Source organism: Neltuma alba, unplaced genomic scaffold, assembly GCF_004799145.2.
Source record: "Neltuma alba isolate B1F8T4 unplaced genomic scaffold, ASM479914v2 tig00011119_pilon, whole genome shotgun sequence".
In the NCBI taxonomy this organism is placed as follows: Eukaryota; Viridiplantae; Streptophyta; class Magnoliopsida; order Fabales; family Fabaceae; genus Neltuma; species Neltuma alba.
In genome coordinates this window covers 410,605-431,205 of record NW_021635856.1, presented here as the reverse complement: position 1 = coordinate 431,205, position 20,601 = coordinate 410,605, and the positions used below count along the sequence as shown (strand labels likewise).

The 20,601-nt window shown below is 34.3% G+C and overlaps 2 protein-coding genes across 2 annotated transcripts; both read right to left on the bottom strand.

Moving 5' to 3' along the window:
• Nucleotides 1–1,745: 1,745 nt before the first annotated feature.
• On the bottom strand, nt 1,746–9,107 carry LOC114761342 (putative E3 ubiquitin-protein ligase LIN-1). The gene is made up of 15 exons (XM_028950688.1): nt 8,286–9,107; nt 7,538–7,768; nt 7,354–7,436; nt 6,111–7,274; nt 5,864–6,008; nt 5,434–5,691; nt 4,960–5,266; nt 4,500–4,624; nt 4,306–4,422; nt 3,753–3,884; nt 3,544–3,666; nt 3,103–3,213; nt 2,871–3,017; nt 2,267–2,512; nt 1,746–2,060 (listed from the first exon to the last, which is right to left on the bottom strand). The coding sequence occupies exons 1-15, from the start codon at nt 9,078–9,080 to the stop codon at nt 2,043–2,045; spliced, it is 4,002 nt and encodes a 1,333-aa protein (XP_028806521.1). The 5' UTR covers nt 9,081–9,107; the 3' UTR covers nt 1,746–2,042.
• Nucleotides 9,108–12,463: 3,356 nt separating this feature from the next.
• LOC114761387 (transcription factor bHLH68) lies at nt 12,464–16,389 on the bottom strand. Its single transcript, XM_028950742.1, has 9 exons — nt 15,952–16,389; nt 15,557–15,836; nt 14,952–15,029; nt 14,599–14,664; nt 13,916–13,981; nt 13,706–13,774; nt 13,519–13,563; nt 13,172–13,222; nt 12,464–13,049 (listed from the first exon to the last, which is right to left on the bottom strand). The coding sequence occupies exons 1-9, from the start codon at nt 16,170–16,172 to the stop codon at nt 12,915–12,917; spliced, it is 1,011 nt and encodes a 336-aa protein (XP_028806575.1). The 5' UTR covers nt 16,173–16,389; the 3' UTR covers nt 12,464–12,914.
• Nucleotides 16,390–20,601: the final 4,212 nt, after the last annotated feature.

The window sequence follows — 20,601 nt, the reverse complement described above, 5'->3', positions numbered from 1 at the left end:
GCTCAAAACCATGATTTTAGTATAGAAACTAAAGTTTTAGAAAAGGTGAAAAAATTTTGCTGATGCCCGTGGAAAAAAGAGGGAAGGTTTAATGGAATTATTTAATCTTATATTTTATATACACACTAATTCTTCATTAATTATATAAATTTATGTTTATTTATTTTTTAAAAAAATATTATGGGATTTCATGTTTAAAATCTTTAAGGTAAGATAATCATTTTTCTAAAAACACATTTAATTTTATATTTTATAAATATATACACAATAATTATTAATTAATTATATTTTTCATATATGATTTATTATGTAGGCAAAAAAAATTATTTGCAAATTTATTATTTCAAACAAAAACATATCTTTTATAAAATTATTATATTAACTTATATCCTTTTTAGTAATCTGCACATAAAAAAATACTTCTGGTAACAATTATTTAAACATTCTTTATCTAAATCACATCACAAAATCTATTCTCAAAATAATTTTATTCGCAAAAGTTATTCTTCAAACCATGATTTAATTTTATCCAAACATTCTCTTAAAAGGGTTTGAAACAGAATCATATTTGATTTTAAAAATATTTTAACCATATTATTTCAAAAAGGGGAAAAAAAAAGATCTTTGACGATTTTGTTAGATTGGGATTAAAAGGATTCGAAACAGAATTTATTTTATTTTAAAAATATTTTTTACATTTTTCTAAAATTTAAGAATTACATTTAAAATAATGTTAATAAATATTTCTTAATTGTAATATTTTAACTGCATTATTTCCAAACGAAAAACAATTGGATGATTTTGTTTGATTGGAATTCAGGGAGTGTTTGGCAAACTTCAAAAAAGCACTTTTATATACACGCACACTTCATTAATTATATACACACTAATGATTTGGTTTGAAAATCATTCAAACGCTGCCCATTTCAAGAAAACCACGGCTTAGCTCAAAACCATGCTTCAAGATTCTGACGTCCGTGGAAAAAAAGAGGGAAGGTTTAATGGAATTATTTATTCTTGTATTTTATATACACACTAATTCTTCATTAATTATATAACTGTATGTTTATTTAATTTTGCAAAAAATATTATGGGATTTCATGTTTAAAATCTTTAAGGTAAGATAATCATTTTTCTAAAAACACATTTAATCTTATATTTTACAAATATATACACATTAATTATTAATTAATTATATTTTTCATATATGATTTATTATGTAGGCAAAAAAATATATTATTTGCAAATTTATTATTTCAAACAAAAACATATCTTTTATAAAATTATCATATTAATTTATATCTTTTTTAGTAATCTGTAGTTCTGCACATAAAAAAGTTGCTTTTGATAACAACTATTTAAACACTTTATCTAAAACTTTTTCTTTATCTAAATAATTTTTTTCGGAAGTTATTCTTTAGATCATGGTTTAATTTTATTCAAAAATTCCCTTAAAAGGGGTCGAAACAGAATCATATTTGATTTTTAAAATATTTTTCCAAATACTATAAAAATATCAAAATTTGTTCCTCCATTTTTTTATTAAAAAAAACCGCCAAATATCAGGCTGACAATTTTTTCCCCAAAGCTAATCCAATTTGATTCAAGATCTTTTATGTGATTTTATAAAGTTGTCGCAATTCCACATTTTGGAGTTTCGGAGTCCATGTTTGAATTCATGTAAAGATATGAATCTATGTAACATAGGTTATCATGCATTTCTAGGGTTAAATTTTTTGTGATAGCTCAACGCATTATATGCAAGAATAAGCATCCGAAACATTTTCCCCCTTTGTCCTGGGGGAACAAGATATGGCATAGTTTCATTGCATTTGCAACTTCTGCTAATGACTTTGTTTAATACTATAGATACACCCTAGCGTGAGGAGGAGGAGGAGATTTCTATGCGTATAGACTTTTAAGCCATGTACATCATACAAAATATATCTCAAACAAAAACATTTCAAAGGGTCAACGAATTTAATAATATCGGTCAGATGAGTTAGCCTTTCCTCTCCAGCAGAAAAATTATTATCACCCTCTTAGTTTATTCCCCATGCCTGCAAATTATCAGAGGATTCAGGAAAAGGGATTAAACAATATTGTTTAATAATTAAACTTCCTTTTCCATTCGATCGGAAAAGCCAACCATGTATGCTTCTAAGTGAGTAGCTATAATGAAGGAGCAAACTTCGAATACCAAAAGAGAAAGGAATTGTAAAAAATGCATGCAAGCGAAAAATAGGATTCTAAGGGAGAAGGGTACCTGAATTCGGCCATCAGAGGTTCCAATGACAAAGGTTTCTTCATTTCCATCGACAGCCATGCAAGCAATCTTGCCATTTGTACCAATCCGTATTGTATCAATTCTGTCCTGTTTCTTCCTATCCCAAATTTCCACAGCTCCTCCCCTGCATCCCAAGTAAATTAACTCTGAGCTCATTGCCATCGTCCTCACTTCTGATGCAATTACCAGTGATCCAATCATACTGTAACTGGAAGTGTTCCATATCTTGCAAACAAACACGAAATAGTGTTAGATGAGTAACTTCGGCACAATATTCATTGAAGTAGCATCGATCAACTTTATTCGTTTTCATGCTACAAAACTCTCAACCCTTGGGCAAGAACTGTCGTTTATTCAAGAATCTGAATAAATTCTGGGGTGATGAAAACAACAAAGGAGAATGAAACTCTCGTGTCTGAGTTATGAACTATTTTAAATTTGTCAACATTAAGTTTGAATTAAGTTCATTCTGGAGGTAACACTGATGTGGGAATCACGCGATTTGTTTAATTTTCCGTTCTTTTTTTTTTCTTCGATACATTTCCTGGTAGAGATATGTCGAAATTACATTTAGGAAGGATACCTTTATAACAGCTCCATCCAAGGAAGAACTGGCTGCATACATATGTTCACCACGAATTTGCAGGGCATAAACGGGATTTGCTTTACCAAGCAATCTTTTAGAACCACTTTGAATGGTACTGACTGTTCCTGTTTCCAAATCTATCTCCTGAAATTTCAAACGAGTATTACTTTTAGAATGGCGAAAATAATCACGGTGGGTTTAGACTAACAGAACTCAAAAGACTTGTTACCTGAATACTGTTGTCGTGGCATCCGCAGTATAGTCTCTTATGAAGAACAACCAAGCATCTGACGTATTTGTTACTGTTTAACAGCCTCGATTCTCCATTCAATGATTGAACCTTAAGAAATAATAACGTGGGTTCAGAATTTAGAAGAATAAATGATTTTGCTTTTTTAACTAGTATGTAAGGATTGACTGTTAAGCATTTTGCTTTTTTAACTAGTATATAAGGATTGACTGTTAAGCATTTTGCTTTTTTAACTAGTATATAAGGATTGACTGTTAAGCATTTCATTCATTAGGGAGAGAAGAAGCATCAAGTCCAGGAGAGCTAAAACTAGGCCACTTGTAGATTTATTTTTTAAAGAAAGAATCAGAGAGAGACAAGTAGAAGAAAACAATACAACAAATAATCATAGCAATTAATCAAGCAGGATATTCGGGGTACCTTAACACCATTTCCCTGAGGAATGTAGCAGAATTTGCTATTGGCTACAGCAAAATTATGAATCTGATCTTTCATATCATGCACTTGTACACACTGTATTACTGACTTTCCTATAGACCAGACCTGGTCATCAGTGAAAGGAGAGTTTCATTAAGATGAAAGTGCAACAGTAGTTTTTTTGTTCCAAAAAAAAATGCAGATGACATTACCTTTACAGATCGATCAAGCGAACCACTGTATAGCCTGTCACCAGATTCTGAAATTGCCAAACTTGAAACCGCCTTCATGTGTTCTTGCGTCTCTTGAATCAGATGGAATAAGCTCCCCCTTACTGCCCAGACCTTCAGACGTTACAAGGAATTTGTCAAATAAGCTTAAGTTTTTATATTGCACAAAGTTGTTAGACAAATCAGATCATAACTTTTGTATTTATTCAGATGCTGGTTCGTCCTTAATTTCAAGCTCAAGCTGGCCAAAAAAAAAAAAAAAAAGCTATTCAATCTACATCAAGCACGTCCCATAATTGCATGTCATTGGATTCATTATTGTCAATAATAGATCTATGTTTGAACATAATTAGGTCTTGCATGAACCCAGCATTTCCACTAACTATCAATCACATATCGGTAGTTTAATGACATTTATATTCGTTAAAATAAGCAATGATTTAGTTTCAGTTGACTACCTCAGGTATTCAAGCAGTTTGTTCTCAGCACATAAAAATCATTGGAGGTGCTGAAAAAATTGTAACAATTTAATCACCTTGATAGTTCCATCTGAATGGCCTGAAAAAATTTTATCCTTATGACAAATGACAGACAACACTTCTCCATTCTCACTGCAATCTACCTGAATTAACTCTTTATGCATCCAGATACCCTGTTTCAATCAAGAACATTTACATCACTAACACAATGGCTCTATTTTAAAATGATTTTATAATATAGCAAACTTACAGCTTTAGATTCATTCTCTTCAACCAGAACTTTAAGCATTTCAGACGCTAGAGGGGAGAATCTCTTCAGCTCTCTCAGACCTTTTAGGACATCCTTAGTGTAGGAAGCAAGATCAAGCAATCCATCTGAGAATGTACAATGTCAAGCACAATCCCCATTTTCTGAACTACAATAATGACACTGAGGCCTTCTTATATGTATCGGCAAACACTATAAAGGAGAACAAATCAATTTACTTTAATGCTCGAAGCTTTATGCTTACAGCATAAGGAGACTTGGTTGGCATTATTCAAAGTATGAAGACGCCAAAATTGTGATATACATAAAGTCTGACATAAATTAGTTTGTTGCAGTCTGTGTCTTACTTTTTCACATTTCCAGGAGCAGGTCAACCTGCTTTTTATTATTTCTTAAACAAAACTTTTGCTTCTACCAGAAAAACAGTGCCTGTACAACTTACCAGGGTACTGAAGAAAGGTATTTAGAGCAAGCATAGAAAGGATTCTATCTTCAGTGTCCTTAGCAGATTTTAATATAGATACAAAGCGCTTGAGCATGCAGACACAGGCTGCTCCCCGTATTCCTGTATCTGGTAGAACGGTAAGCATGTATGTAAGCCATGTGGCTGATACAAAGCATGCCGAACTTAGTTGTGTACTTCGGCTTTTCAGGCCTTCAGCTAAAGCCTCAAAAAGTAGGCCAAACTCATGGCCAACTAAAACCGACGCAATTTTTCTCTCCCAATCATCAGTTGCCTTCTCTTCTTCCTGTTGATATCAATTAGAATTAGAAATGAAAATAATAACAAATAAGGAAACCAAAACCATCATCTCTAATGTCAGGATGCCAGACTAGATACAAGAGATTAAAAAAGATGTTTGACAAACAAGATCCGGGACTCAAAACACAGTAGTAAAGATTTAGAGAAATATACTGGATTCGTTTCAAGTTCTCCACTGATATGGCTGATATCATCAATCTGATCAAGATTCTTATAATTTCTGTTAAAGCCAGCACGTTTGAGCAGGACTTCTCTGGTAAGAGACTTTCCAGCGAAGTTGAATCTCCCTTGTAATGACACTATCGTCTCAGCAGCTACTACTTGGACAGCCGGGAAATCACTGTTTCTGAGGCATGAAATAAGAGTATCTAAAGACTCTTCACGGTATATGCTCATCTTTCTTGGTTCTGCCTGCAAACAAACCTATGATTACAACTTGCTAGCACAAGTACAGCAGTTCAGCTTCTCAAGTTTGAAGGCATAGCTAACATGCAAATGTTCCTTTCCATTCTTACAGGTATGGTGAGATCTAACATAATTTCCACACAGAAGAAGTGGATAAGAGGGATAGACAGATTCAAACCAGAAGATCAAGTTGGAGTAAGAGGCCAGCTACGACTGGACAGTGATCTTGAAGGGCTGTTTGCATATAAACGAGGAAAGTGTGCATTGTACTGAAAGCACCTTCTTCCTTTATAAAGTGGAGGATTTGTTCATTGAATGTCCTCCTGAAGGAAACCGAAAGGTTGAATTAGCCAATTAAGGAGCACATAATAACCACAAAGTAAATTAATTTGTTTAATGAAAACATATATATGAACCAGATTTACCTATTTAATTTGACTAACTCAGAAAAAAATTGAATTGTCTTAAAACGTTCTGCATCATTCGCCCCAGTGAAGCTTTCCAGAATGGGAGACGGCTCAACTTTTTCAGCAATGAGATGCCTGCAAGTTCCATCTTCCTGGATGCATCTTAATAAGATATCCACCGCAGCAGTCCTCTCCTCTGCCCACTCAGCTCGAAAACTGCCCACTATACATCCAATTACTCTACCGTTTATCAAAGTCTTGGCTACTGATGATGCGATTCTCTCCTCATTATTTCCAAGAATCTGTGCCAGTAAAAGTACAGCAGCTGACTTGGGCTTTATGTACATCTTAAGCAAGTCTTCCTCTTTCTTATCGAATACTGTTATGAGAGACTCCAATATGGCCATTTCCGCGAGAGTCGTAGTAGAAGGCTTCAGGAGATATATCAATACAACAGCCTCTGTCAAGCCTTTCTTGAAAAGAGCCATAATACATTCTACATCCGAGTCCACTCGGGTAAGCGTCTGAATAACAGCATTGTCCCTAGAACCCATCTCGGCCAGAAGAAAAACTGTTGCTTGAAGCACCTGGGGATCAACAGAATTAAATAGAATCTCCATGAACCCATTAATGATTGGAGGTTTCGATAACATGCTTTGGATATCCACTCCCAGGTTTGCTTCTTTCCAACATTGCTCAATTTGAAGCACAGCCATTTCAGACTCCTCGAGGATCTCTGACAGATACAGGTTGTTAATTGCATGTCGCAACTCACTAATCATCCCATCAACATTGGCTTGGGTTATAACACTACTAGGAGAAGTTGAAGGCGTTGCTGACTTTATTGCTACTTCAGCTTCAGCATGCAGACTCTCAGATGGAGATGGAGATGGGATTGAATTGGGATTCTGTTCTTTCCAGCCTGCAATTAGTCGTTTGAGCACATAATTTGTTTTAGGCAGCTGGGTATTTTGCAGCTTCTGGCGGGTGATTGGACAGGTTGAGTTCCCCCAGTTGAACCATTCTTCGATCGCTTTTCGTTCATATGTCTGTCCTGTCTCAAGAGTTACTGGATCATCAAATAGATTGCTAGTTATTGGGCAGACAAAGTCCTTGGGAGGCGTACATTTTCCATTTCCAGGGGGCTGGTGATCATAATCTGCCATGATGTAGTCTGGGGAACTGGGAACAGAAAGAATCCAAGTTTGAGAGAACACAGCAAACAACAAAACTATGATAAATGAATATTTCTATGGCATACCCTCCGGGTTCTGCAAAATTAATTTGCATGGATTCTTGGATTTGGCTTCGTCGAGGCTCCAGCGGTACCACCGTGTCTTTTTCCTACGGGACATAGCTTCACTGCTTCAGAGCATAAACTATAATAACCAGCATAGTAAATTCAGTCCGCATTGGATTTTGCTCTTCTTGTAATTATCAATTACCTTAGTTTCTGCCTCAAATTCTGACGAATAACGAGGCATATTTTCGTCCTCGGAAGACTCAGTTTCAGCGTCCATGTCTGAACGGGATGTTACGGACAGTTCTTTAGAAGATTCTTGGTGTTTGAGGATTTTGGGAGAGACTCTTTGAGGGTAAAACGGTGCATTCAAGCACTTGGCGCTGAAACTGCTACTCGAAAATTCAATAGACGTCTCTGTTTCGGTCCAAATTGGCTGCGGTCATGAATTAAAAGAAAAAAAAACGACATCATGTATCACTGACAGCCTTGAGTAGTTCCAATAGGATTAAAAAGTTTAGGGTGTTCGATTAGTGAAAGATCACGATTCAATGTGCAGGAGACAGAAATACTGTCCAACCTAAGATCTGTTGATCCTCTGTGTTTTGATATAAATATGACCCAACCATGCAACTTTTTTCTTTTCTTTATGAGAGGAATAACATATACTTACTAGAATCCGGACGCTTGAATTAATGGAGTCAAACTTTTTGCCTTAAGCATCTATTTTTTCCTCATGCGGAATTGAAGCATTCCCTCAGGAGGCGTTGAAGTTCAAAAGGGGGAAATTCAAATTGACATTACCGTTAAGATTTGTATTCCCAGGCCAGAAAAGTGCTTAAGTCCGTTCTTTATGATATTGATCAAAGAACTGATAACTAAATGAAAATCACACACACACACACACATATAAACCAACAACTTGGAAAAATATAACAAAAGTACAACATTACATTATACCGTCCGTTCTTAAACAAAGGTATATCTGTTTGCACCATCTCCTGTTGGCTCTGCTTCATCTCTGCATCATCTCCGCTGTTCTTCAGAACCGACAGTGGCAGACTGACTGATGAGTCGCTAGTGTTACTCACCAAAACTTCTTTGAAGTACTCGGCAACAATCCTGCAATTGTCATCAATAGTCTCTTCGTAGTCTCTCTCTAATTCCCTCAGCTTCGAGGCTTGATCGTTGGTCATTCGCGATAACAATTTTGTAGGGGGTAAGACAACAGATTCGTCCAAAATTGAATAACCATCTGGATAGCGTGCTGAATTTTCTGATGTTGATGGCAGTATTTTTGCTCTCTGTTCATCGAAGGATCGGAAAACTGGGAGGAGGTGGAGAGAAAACAGCTGCTCGTAGAGAACAGGAGCGATTTCCGAGCGGGCCAACGAAGGGTTTAAATAGAAGACTTGAAGGAGACTTAAGGCGGCTTCGACTTGTCGTTTGTTGATCGTGTATATGAGAGAGAGAAGGAAAGACGAAATGGGATTCTGAGGCAGAGGGAGGAGAAGCTTCTCAGCGAGGGTGAGGGAGGAGGATCGGATGGTGAGGCTGGAGACAGATATAGCATTATCGAGAGTGTCAGCCGCGAGATTGAGGTGTTTGAGGGTGATTTGGTTGGAGATTGAAGAGCGGCGAAGGAGGGTGGAAATGAGGCGGCGTCGGAGTTCAGAATGCGAAAGGACCTCGGAGAGGAAGCTGGTGGTGTGTCGAAGGATCTGAGAAGAAGTGGTGGCGGTGATCATGGTGGGACTGAGGAAGGGCTTCGGAGGATGAAGACAATAGAGTCAGACTTCACAGTGTTTGAGCTTTGAGGCTATCATTGGCACCGGCAATACTCGTTCAATTTGCTGGCGCGAAAAGTCTCTGAAGAACCGGCGGACGGCTAACTCTGAAATGACCAATTTGCAATTTTAAAATCGACATGCAAAAATTAAAATTATTTAATAGCCTGCTGATCTTAAATATAAAATCTCAATCTATTTTCTCTCTTATATTTATATATTTTTTTTCAGAGTAATCCTTCTAACAATGATAATTCTAGCCAATACACTTGATTAGCAAAGATATTTTAGGAAATATAACACATATTTAGTACAAATAGCTAACTCAACTTACTTCCTTAATCTCTTTAAATTAGTCAACTAGCTTTTATAATTAGAACTAGAGGTAGTACTTGAAAAGTATGAAAAAAAAAATGATAATCAACATTTTTAAATAATGGCAATTTGGTTTATGGCTACATTTAGGAGGTGTTTGGATACCCTGAAAAGTGCTTCTCAGAAACACTTTTTCACAAATCGAGATAAACTCCTCTACATATTTATCTCGTAGACCGTAAAATTACTTCTGAAACTATAGTTTGGTTTCCATTCAAATACCCTCCTAAACCGTGCTTTCAAGGCTATAAGTTGACTGAAGACTTTTAGCGTTGAGTGAAGGAAAGAGAAAATCATGATCAATCGTCAATTGTAACGCGCTACTTCGTATATATTTGTTCTCAATATTATATAATCATTATATGCCATGTTTAAATTTAGGAACTCATTCAGGCATGGCCAATGGTATTTATATTGAGGTAACTAATTTTTGATAAGGAGATTTAGTTTTTAGAAGTGCAAAATCCAATAAATTAAAAAAAAAGTAATGATTAAATTATTAATTTTAGTTTGTATATTTGTACGTGTTATAGGGATGAGTAAGATGACACTAAATGGAAGTATATTACACCCTTCAATATCACAATGCTCATTTTAATTTTCACATCTCAACATGGCATTCAAAAACTGCTAAGGGGCATTATTGTTATATATGGGTCTAAAGCAATAGTTTCATGGTGTTTTATTTGATTAAATTACATTTTTTTCATGTTTTAGTATCATGCTTTTTTTTTTTTTTGCTAGTGGGATGAGATAGGTAGGAATGGGGTATCCAAGTTAAAAAAAAAAAAAAAGAGGGAAAAAGGAATGAGATAGAAGGGAAAATTCTTTACCCCTGAAGTAATGATATTCAGTTTCTATTCAAAAAAAAAAAAAAAAGAAGGGAAAATGAAATGAGGGGTATTTTGGTGATTTCATTGGCTTTAAATTTTGAGCAGGGAACCCGGATATGCCGCCCCGCCGGCCTATTTGACCGTTACAAATAACTGAACCTTAAAATTTGGATGTCCTTGTCAACCCACATGCATAAGCGAGCAAAGCCTCCTCTGGCCCAATTTCATACTCTATAGAACACGTTTTTTTTAAAAAAATTTTATTTTTTTCCCTCCACACATCTTAATATCTTATTTTGCCTTGATGCATTTTTATTTTTATGTTTATTCTATTTATTTAATAAAAACTTAAAATAATGTTAAATTATTTTTAAAAAAATGTCTGAATTATTATATTTTTCCAGCTAAATCAATGTAACCAAGGGCTTGGAAGGGCAACCTACAAGAGGAGCCCGATGGAATTTCCTACCTTTATAAAAATGGAGGCCCACTTAACGTTTTTGGGATCAAAGATTTCGAAATCAATACCTGGGCTTATCCTGGAAGGCCGATACCTGGGAAACAGGTCCGGCCCAATCAAGACATTCAATCGTTTTATTTTGTTATTTTTAATAATACTACTAAATACTCTTCCAGTCCTAAATATAAGAGTCTTATAGTATAGAGGTCTTATATTTAAAATCAGAAGAGTAAATAAATAAATAAATTTACTTGGCATCATTTTCAGCCCTTGATTGGTTAAACAAATGGTGAAATATGGACTAGTGACGATAACACAACAAAAGACCCTCCCAAAAAGGCATATAAGACGAAGAAGAATATGACCATGAAACGACACACAGCTGTCAGAGCCTACGTTGGAGGCCCCGATGGACGACATGTATATATATGTCGCATCATCAAACACACGAAAGAAGAATAAATGGGCAATGGAAATCACATGGCCTGGCGTTTTGGGATTATTTGTTGTAAATAAAAATAACCCGTTCTTTGCGTTGCAGCGAAGCACGTATTTATCATGACAAAGTTATTTAAGGAAACCAACTAATTTTAAAAAACAAATATTCAATTATTATGTCATAAAATAATACAACAAAAGCATAAAATTTTTTTGCTGCCTCCACCACATAAAAAGCATTTCAAGTCACTGCATATATTTTCAAAATCATTCTTAATTATCCCATCGATATGTTCTTCTTAGGATTTGCCAAGACAAAATCAAATAGAAATGGAATGTTTTCGATAATTAGAGTTATTGTTTTGAAAATTTGGACGTGATAGATAGGGATAAGATGCTATATATTTTAATTTCCCGTCGCTGTTCTATGTGATTCTCTAATTTTGCATGGATTATATCTCGTTATTGTCATCATGTCATGTATATCCATAATTTTGAAGTCATATATGATGCTTGCTTGTTTTTGTCCTTCTTCGAATCTGTTTTTCCCCCTTAGTCGGGTGCATCGCAAGAAAGGATTTAATTTGGTCACGAACATAAATATTATTCAGTTAATATTTAAATTTACAATAATCAAGTACTATATATATTAGCAACAAAAATTCAAATTTATATTAATATATTAATCGTTCTCATCATATGCCGGATAGAGCATTTATCACAACATCTTAGATATTAGACATGTAATTCGATCAACTTAGATGTTAATTATTAATAATGCTTCATCATGCCAACAATTTGCAACAAAAATTCTAGGGAGGATTAAAAAAATAATCAGTTAATCAATTACATCTTCTTCACATCGTATAATAATACCCGTTTGGTTTTAACTGTAAGATACATTTTATAGTATAAATTACATTACAAAATAAATTTTATATTTAAGATCAAAGGAGTATATTGTAACAATCACATGATGTTAGCTAGGCATTCCCTATTCAAACCTTAACCTGTCAAGTTATGAGGGATTAATTATTTTCACTAGACCTAACCCCATTAGTAAATGAATAATGTTTTTATTGCCTTAATACACATGAAAAAGTTTTGGATGAGTTAAGCATGCATGAAGGCACGCTAATCAAATATAGGGCATGCATGTCTTATAATTCAAAGATAAAGATTAAAAAAAAATTGAAGAGCTAGATCTCGTGCTAGAGATGATGAAAAAGACGAGGGCGTGCAGTTAATGGAGCTTGGCATTCATCAGATGATTGATGATTGATGATACAAATAATTAAAATCTTGATAGGATAGACCGATATACATAGCACCATATATATCGTTGAAGCTAATTAAGGGAAATAATAACAAAGAAAGCTGAGATGGATTTGCGTGCATGAACAATAATAGACGAAGAAAACTAGTGTTAATTAACAATAATAATTAGGAGGAAGCAAGGGATTGCAGGAAAAGTGGGAATGAATCAATTGAGGACAGCAGATGAGCACGCAAGCTAGCTAGCTAGAAGTTTTATTGAGGACGAAAGAGTATAGCATCATGAGCAATCAGCCTTGGAAAGTCTTAGAGCAGATTGACTGCTCATGATGGTATCTCTTTTCCTTCAATTAATTGGCATCATCCATCTGTCTTCTTCTTCTTCTTCTTCTTCTTTAATGGCGAAGTTTTGATCTATCGAAACCCTGCGCCTAGTGCAGGAGCCCAATAGTCTGCTCCATTGTCACTCCCAACTTGCATTGTGCACGACACTGGAACCAGACACAACCCTCTACTTCTCAGGTCCTTCTTCCTTTCTTCTCTTGATTCCTACACACACACACACAAAACAAAATCGTCAATATATATATATAGATACTGGTTCCATTTATCTTTAATTTCAATGTTTTATCGTAGCAAGAGTATACTTAGAGGAAAGAATTATTAATTACCTGCTGATTACTGCCAGGCGCTTTCCTCTTCAAGCTGTTTTCATGCAGAAGCTGAAGATGAAAAGCGGACAGAAAAATTACAATGAGATGAGAATGTGATGTATATACTCAGCATCTAACCTCTATCTTTTGTTTAATATGAGGTAAAAGTAATTAATGAACCACTTGTATCTTCTGAGTAGCTTTGGTGTAATAATATATTAAATCTGACAAAGCTGGTGAAACGTCCTTTTAGTCATATACTTTGTTCATTTAATAACAATAAGAAACTGCAGCATCTTTCCAAATGCAAAAGCCCCAGACCCATTTTTAAGGGGTTAATGGATCCAATGAAAAAGCCATCATACCTGACCAGGGTCTTCAGGGAATATACAATTATTCTCTCCTTGAACCTAACAACAGATTATAATATTGATCGCAATTAATTAATAATCATGACTCAATTACTAACCAACACACACACACAGCTGAGACTAAAACAAAAGCAATTAAATTAAACCAGGCACATGCAAGAAATTAAGGAAGAACTCTTACTGCAGATTGTTGTTGTTGGTGCCTGATGTTTGATGAAGCAGTATTGCCCAAGTATGGTAAGCTGAGAGCCTGCAGTAGAATCCGAGGGGCAGATTGAGAACTTCAAGGAAAAAGGAACAAAGTGAAATGGAACTTTAACAGCTAGCGTGCAATGCCATCACTGACTGACTCATATGGTTGTTTGGTAAGAAAAGAATGAAGAAGCATCACCTCGATCTGACTCTGAAGGAATCTGATATACCCAATAGCTTCTAACAGCACAGACGCTGTGTCAGTCTGCAAAAGTCACAAATAGCACACCCCACTATATATTAATCATGCATCCACAATACACACACACACTCTCTCTCTTATATTTTGACTGATACGGAAAGTATTATGGACGTGAAACTTCATATATGACCTTATATAATGAATAAGAGTTTGAACGGTGAAGGGTTTTTTTCCTTTTTAAACTCCTTTTTTGTTTCTATTTTTCATTATTTGAGAAGCGACTTTTATTATCATTTTCTTAATCGAGAGATTCAATTCTCCCATACAGAAAATGCATTACCCATTTGTGTCCCACACTTTTTCTGACACGAAAAGTCGAAAACCTCATGAAAATGAGAGAATCATGTCTAGACTCATGCTCATGTTCGACATTTATGTGATCAGTGTTCAAATAAATTTACATTTTTTACTTTGAAAGTATATTGGGAAGGCCAAATTAAAATAAAGTATAACTGTAACTTGTAACTAGAAAAAGGTAGATGCTTTTTATACTTGTGGGTTTATTTTTTTCCTGCCCTCACAGAGATTTATATTATTTTTTTAACGGGACTTTTGGGTATAAACTATAATTTATAAATACGTGCATTTTAATTTAGTCGTCTAAATTAAGCTAGGCTTACCTTCCCAAATGGAGAAACTAGCTGATGAAGGGCTGTGATTCTGTCACCCAGCTTCTCCTTCCTAACCTGAAATTGAGAAGATAATGACAGGCACACATATGGTTGACAGTTAGTTTCACACATGGATTGGTTGTTTCAGTTGCCTGAGAATAATTATTCTTCTTCTGGGTTAATTTGAGGAAGAAAGAGACAAAGAATCAGCATGATTGAGAATAGGACAAGTAAAAAAGACAAGAATTACCACTCACACATGATGTCTGTGTGGGTGTGCTATCTAAAAGCCTAAAAGAGAGCTGAGGTTTTGGAAATTTCTGCCTGGCTAGTTTATAATACGTTGTTTTTGCATTCAATACCTTGAAGGTGGACTGAGCTCCAGAGGAAGCTTGAACCCTAGCCTTCTTCACTGCCCCACCACTTGCACTGCTGTTGCACTTGACAACGAAATTTTGGTCCATTAGAATTAATATTTCATAAGCACGAGTAAGACTAACTGGAAATGAAGAAGAAAATTGAAGTAATAATAATTATTATAAGTTGGTTCGAAGACAGCACAAGGAGACATGAAACTAAAAGGAAGAAAACGAATCCCTAGCAATTCACAAAAAGCAGGATGCGCGAGGAACTCTTGATATTCTTAAAGACACGCTTTCAGGTGTCTGGAAATTAATTTTTCTTGCAGAACCCAAGACTTTAACTGAACAGAGAACACCTTCTTTGACATAAGTTCCAAGGGAACCTAATGTCTTGACTTTTTCTAACTCACAACTTTTAGACCCTTTTTTTGTTCTTAAAAAATTCTCATCTATCGGATACCGCCTAAAGGCATCGAGTAATGGTAAAGTTCCATAAACATAGTTTCTGTAACTTGTCCGCAAGAAGAAGATGAAAACAACAAGGAGCTGCGATCGGGAGTGTTATTATAAGTATGCTTATAGGAAATCTGGTATCTTTCTCTTACCTCAGAAGATGGATCTGGCAGAGACGGCTTAGCATCGGTTTGATTGTTAGAGAAATCCAACATATTGCTGCTGAAACTTGTGACACAGGACTTCGGGGAAGAAGCTGGTACTACCATTTGAGGCCAACCTGCAGGTTTCACTGCTTGAAATTCTTCGCTGCTTCCATGTCCATAGCCATAGCTGTTCACTGAACTTTCTTGCTTAATATCCACGAGAGCAGCATTCGGTGCCTGAAACTGACCCATACCTCCTCTATCTTCTTCAGCCACCGATCCAGCCCTTTAACCAGAAACCATAAGTTTATCACCATCAGGCCAGCTGCTCAAACTAAAATAGATATACATGTACATATCGTGCAGTATAGGAACTATATATTATATGTGTGGATACGTACATGAGAAGTTGGGTCCATGAGTCAGGAAACTGTTGTTGATTGTTGAGGTCATGTTGCCAAGAAGGAAGTTGCTGATGATTGGGTAGAAAATTGGAGGGAGAGGACAAGAAAGGAGAAGGTTGTTGAGGTCGCATGGTGTTAATATTGATGTTCCACCAGTTAGGATTGGCCATCATTTGCTGCACCGGTGAGCTCTGATGAAGAAGATGACCTCTATTCATGCCTTCTTCTGATACTGCAACTCTCTCTCTCTCTCTCTCTCTCTTCTTCCTTCTTCTTCTCTCTTTCTTTAATTTCTTGATGCTCCTTCCCGGACAGGGGTCTTTGTAGAATCTTTGAGAGGTCCTCCTGGTGTTGATTATGTAGGACTAGCTAGGAGAGGAACCATACTGCTAGTTGGTCCCATATATATATTTTTTATAATGCCATTTGAATAGAGCTAGCTAGAGTTCTCTGTGAACCGTCTCTGTCTTTTGTTTTTCTCCCTCCCCTTTCTTTCTTTATTACTTTGCTTTGCTTTTATTTTCTTCCTTCCTTTCGATGTTTTTCCTTTCTCGCCTTTGCTTTTTTTCTATTCCCCCCGCCTTGCTTTTGCTTTATCTTAAAGTAGGACAGAAAAAGGTAGTACCAATTCCCATTAAATTAAGAATTCCAATATATATGTGTGTGTGTGTATGTGTATGCATCTCATGACTCATCACACTCGAGTGCATGATATTTCTATGATATGAAGCTACGTGGCCCTTTCATGATGCCACCTGTGCATGTTGCATACCCTTTTGCCCTCTGTGTGGCAATTAAAAGTAAACGAATGTGTAAATTTTTGGGAATTTTGACTTGTACAATCCAAACACTATAAAGGATTCCAAACCTTTTAATCAATGCGTCATTCAATATTATTCATATACCTAATATCTCCAATGACTGAAGTCGATCGTGTATTTTGTGTGTGTACGTATTGATGAAAAAAAAAGTTTAAAGCATATATGTTGCTAATTAATTATTTATTTATAGTGTCAATCCTTCCCTGTTTTTTGGCTTTAGAAGTAATTCTACTTTTGAGAATATGATCCTGTTTGATGTGCATGGTTGATTATATTGAAATATATCTAGTTATAGTGACGGATGATAATAAGGATGCGTTATATACTTGCCAAAACCTTGTTACTTACTTGGCTTGCCCAAATAATGTGTACATATATATAATCTTGATTTAGTAATAGATTGAAATAAGGAAAAATTTGATTTGCTCAAAACTCCATATTAGGTAGATTAATTGAAGTAGGAGGAGAGTGAAAATCAATTTTACTTATTGCTTGAGAAATCAAGCGTTGATGATTATTATTTTCCATATATAATAATACTTCCATTGGAGCCTATGCTCTAAGAGTCTCGGGTTCAAAATATAAAATGCATTCGTTAAGAAATCCTTGATTCGTAATACAAGTTACCTATATATAGAGTTACTAATTACTATTTTTTGATGTTATCCCTATTTATTAGTGCCACAAATTTGATATCGAGAAAGAGAAGAGAGGTGACGGATGAGAGAGATTGAATAGGGACAAAATTTTTTAAAAAAAATTCTCTCAATTTAAGAAAAAAAACTTAGAGTTGATCCTCTTTTTCAATTTCAGCGATCCATGTCATTGAAAGTAAATTATATTTTGAACCAGGCGATAATTTTTCAAATGGTACATGTGTTTGTTAATGAAACCAGCAAATTTATATTTGCTTTAGAGATACACTCATAAAAGCCAATCATCAATAGAATGAAAAGAACAATTGCAAATCTTAATAGAACGACGAAGAAAATATATTGATTTACTCTGACTTTATGTTGTATGTGATATTTTAATTTCTTGGCTAGCTACTTAATTTGGCGTTTCACAGTATGATGTTTACAATAATCATATAACCAGGAAATGATGTGAAAAAATAATTTATCAGAGATAATTTATCAGAGGAAATCACGGAAAATATCTTGGGACTTAAAGTAGGGAAAAAAGATCCATGCTTCTTTGAGTCAACATCCAATTGTCATTTTAAAGATAAAAGGTCCTTAAAAGTAGAAGGGGGAACATCCGTGACAGCCTTCTCCATGTGCAATATTCTTCAATTTATCTATTTCCAATAATAGTACGCTATATCCAAAAAAAGTTTAAAACTATCGCTTGAAACATTCAATTCTCAAGGAGATTAAAACTGAAGTACCCCCTTTTTAATGCATTATTATTGGATACTCGTACTTATGGTACAAAGCACATATCTTCGAAATGGGGAAAAAAATTTCTCATATCCTATATCTAATTTTATGTATATTACAAGTCCTACATGAAAGAGTCTCACAAATATAGTACAGTTTAATTTATAAGTCAAGGAGTTCTCCCTAGTAATAAATTAATCTTTTGGGGTTTGATTCTCCTTTTAAATTTGTGCTCATAATAAAAATATTTTCATTAAAACCATGAAATTCACAAAAATATCATCACAAATGCCCACAATAACAATAAAAGCTACTACTTTTGGTCATTAATATAAGAGCTAGTTGACTAATTTAAATAGATTAAGAAAATTAGTTAAATTAGTTATTTGTAATAAATATGTGTTGTATTTTCTAAAATATCCTTGCTAATCAAGTATATTGATTAAAACTATCATTATTACAAGGAATACCTTGAGAAAAATAGATAAATTAATATGAGAAATAAAATAGATTGAGGTCTTATATTTATGACTAAAATAAAAGTCAAACAAGTTCTTATATCAAGGATCAGAAGTAGTATAAGTCAAGAGGCTCTTTGTTAATACTATCTCCAGTCCTTAATAAGAGAGCTGAATAACTAATTTGAATATATTAAAAAAATTAATTAAATTAGTTATTTGTTATAAGTTGTGTTGTTTTCTCTAAAATATCCTTACTAATCATGTGTATTAGCTAAAATTATCATTTTATTGAATATTTAACATGTATAACTATTATAATGACTACTTGAAAAATAAATAAATAAATATAAGAGATAAAATGGATTGAGATTTTATATTTAGGACCAAATTAAAAGTGAAACTAAATTTTATATTAAGTACAGATGATGGTAGATTAGTTTTGTAGGATAAGGAAAATTGCATTTCATCGATCCCCAAAGAAAATTGTACATGCAATTAGCTGAGCTTAACCAATGACACGGCACTTAAATATAGGTGGCAGGGTGACACACACGCACACACACTCATGTATGTGGGTATATTTATGTTTTTCGTATCTTGGTAAAAAGTGAAAAAGGAAATTTGGAACTCTATATATGTATTAATAGGGGAGAGTGCGTATGATTAGCAAAAAGCTAGGAGAATCCTGGACGCAAGGAGCAAGTGGATGATAAGTAAATAAGCTGCATCCACAAAAAGCAATATATTCATATGTGATATGAAAATATACAAATTAAAAATCGTCCTGTGAACCAATCCTATATGGCCGTATATCATTGACGCCCTTTTTGAAAAGTCTTTCTCATTATTCACAGCAGTGCAGAAGAGCTCTCGAATCAAATTGTATGTTCGCTACGACTTTACTTTTATTCCTGTAATATTTTTCCATATATTTTCGTATAAATTTATTTTCTTGAACAGGAAAGCAAATTTTTGTTAAAGCGTTCATTTAGTTTTAGTGTTTACTTTTTGGAGGGAAGAGCATAAATCCTCATATAGAGTAACGACCAATATAGTTTAATTTATCAAAGTTTATCTTTTTATTATGGGAGATTGTTATGAAATCTCAAGTAAAAAGCATAATCACGATAGTAAATGATAACTACTCACTTATTATTATGATTTATTGATGATTATTTTTTTTCATTCAGAACCTCATTATAATTCTCGTTTTTATTATTTTTTAGTTTGCAGATAGAATTTTTTTTCTTTTAATTTCATTTAAAATAAAAACATTATATTCGTCTTTTAAGTTATCATACTCAAATTAAAAAATGTAATGAGTGAAGTGATATATATATATATATATATATTTGAATGGATTAATGCTATAGGGCTAAGGGTCTCCAATTCCAAGAACTAATTAAAAACCATCACACAGATTTTTGATATTGGCTTTAGAGCACCTCTGCTATATATGAATTAACGTTCGTATGGAAAGTGTGGAAACATCGAACATAAATAGTTCTAATAATTAACAAATAATTGATGAGACGATTCATCGGGGAATCCCCATGATTGTCCCCTAGCTAGCTGTGTTACTGCCTCCATCATATTTGTAAGATACTTTTTATTAAATTATACATATTAAGAAAATTATTAAAATTAATTAAGTATTTTGATTTGTAAATTTTTTTATAATATTCCAAAATTATACTGAATTAAAACTGTTAACTTCTATCATCAATTTGAATCTTAAAATCAAACCTTCTATCCAGATAAACCAATTAGCTATGTAAGCATTCTTTTTAAATAATTCATTAAATTTTATAGAGTGTCTTGATGTAGTAGCATATGTTAAGGATAAAACGCTCATGCTTCTTTCTGCAATCCTCGCCAAATTTTGTTGGCTGTGTGCATCTGGAACTGAGCATATAATTATTCACCCCGCAACACACACTTGCCTGCATTAACTTCTATGAACATTCTAATTAGACAAATTAA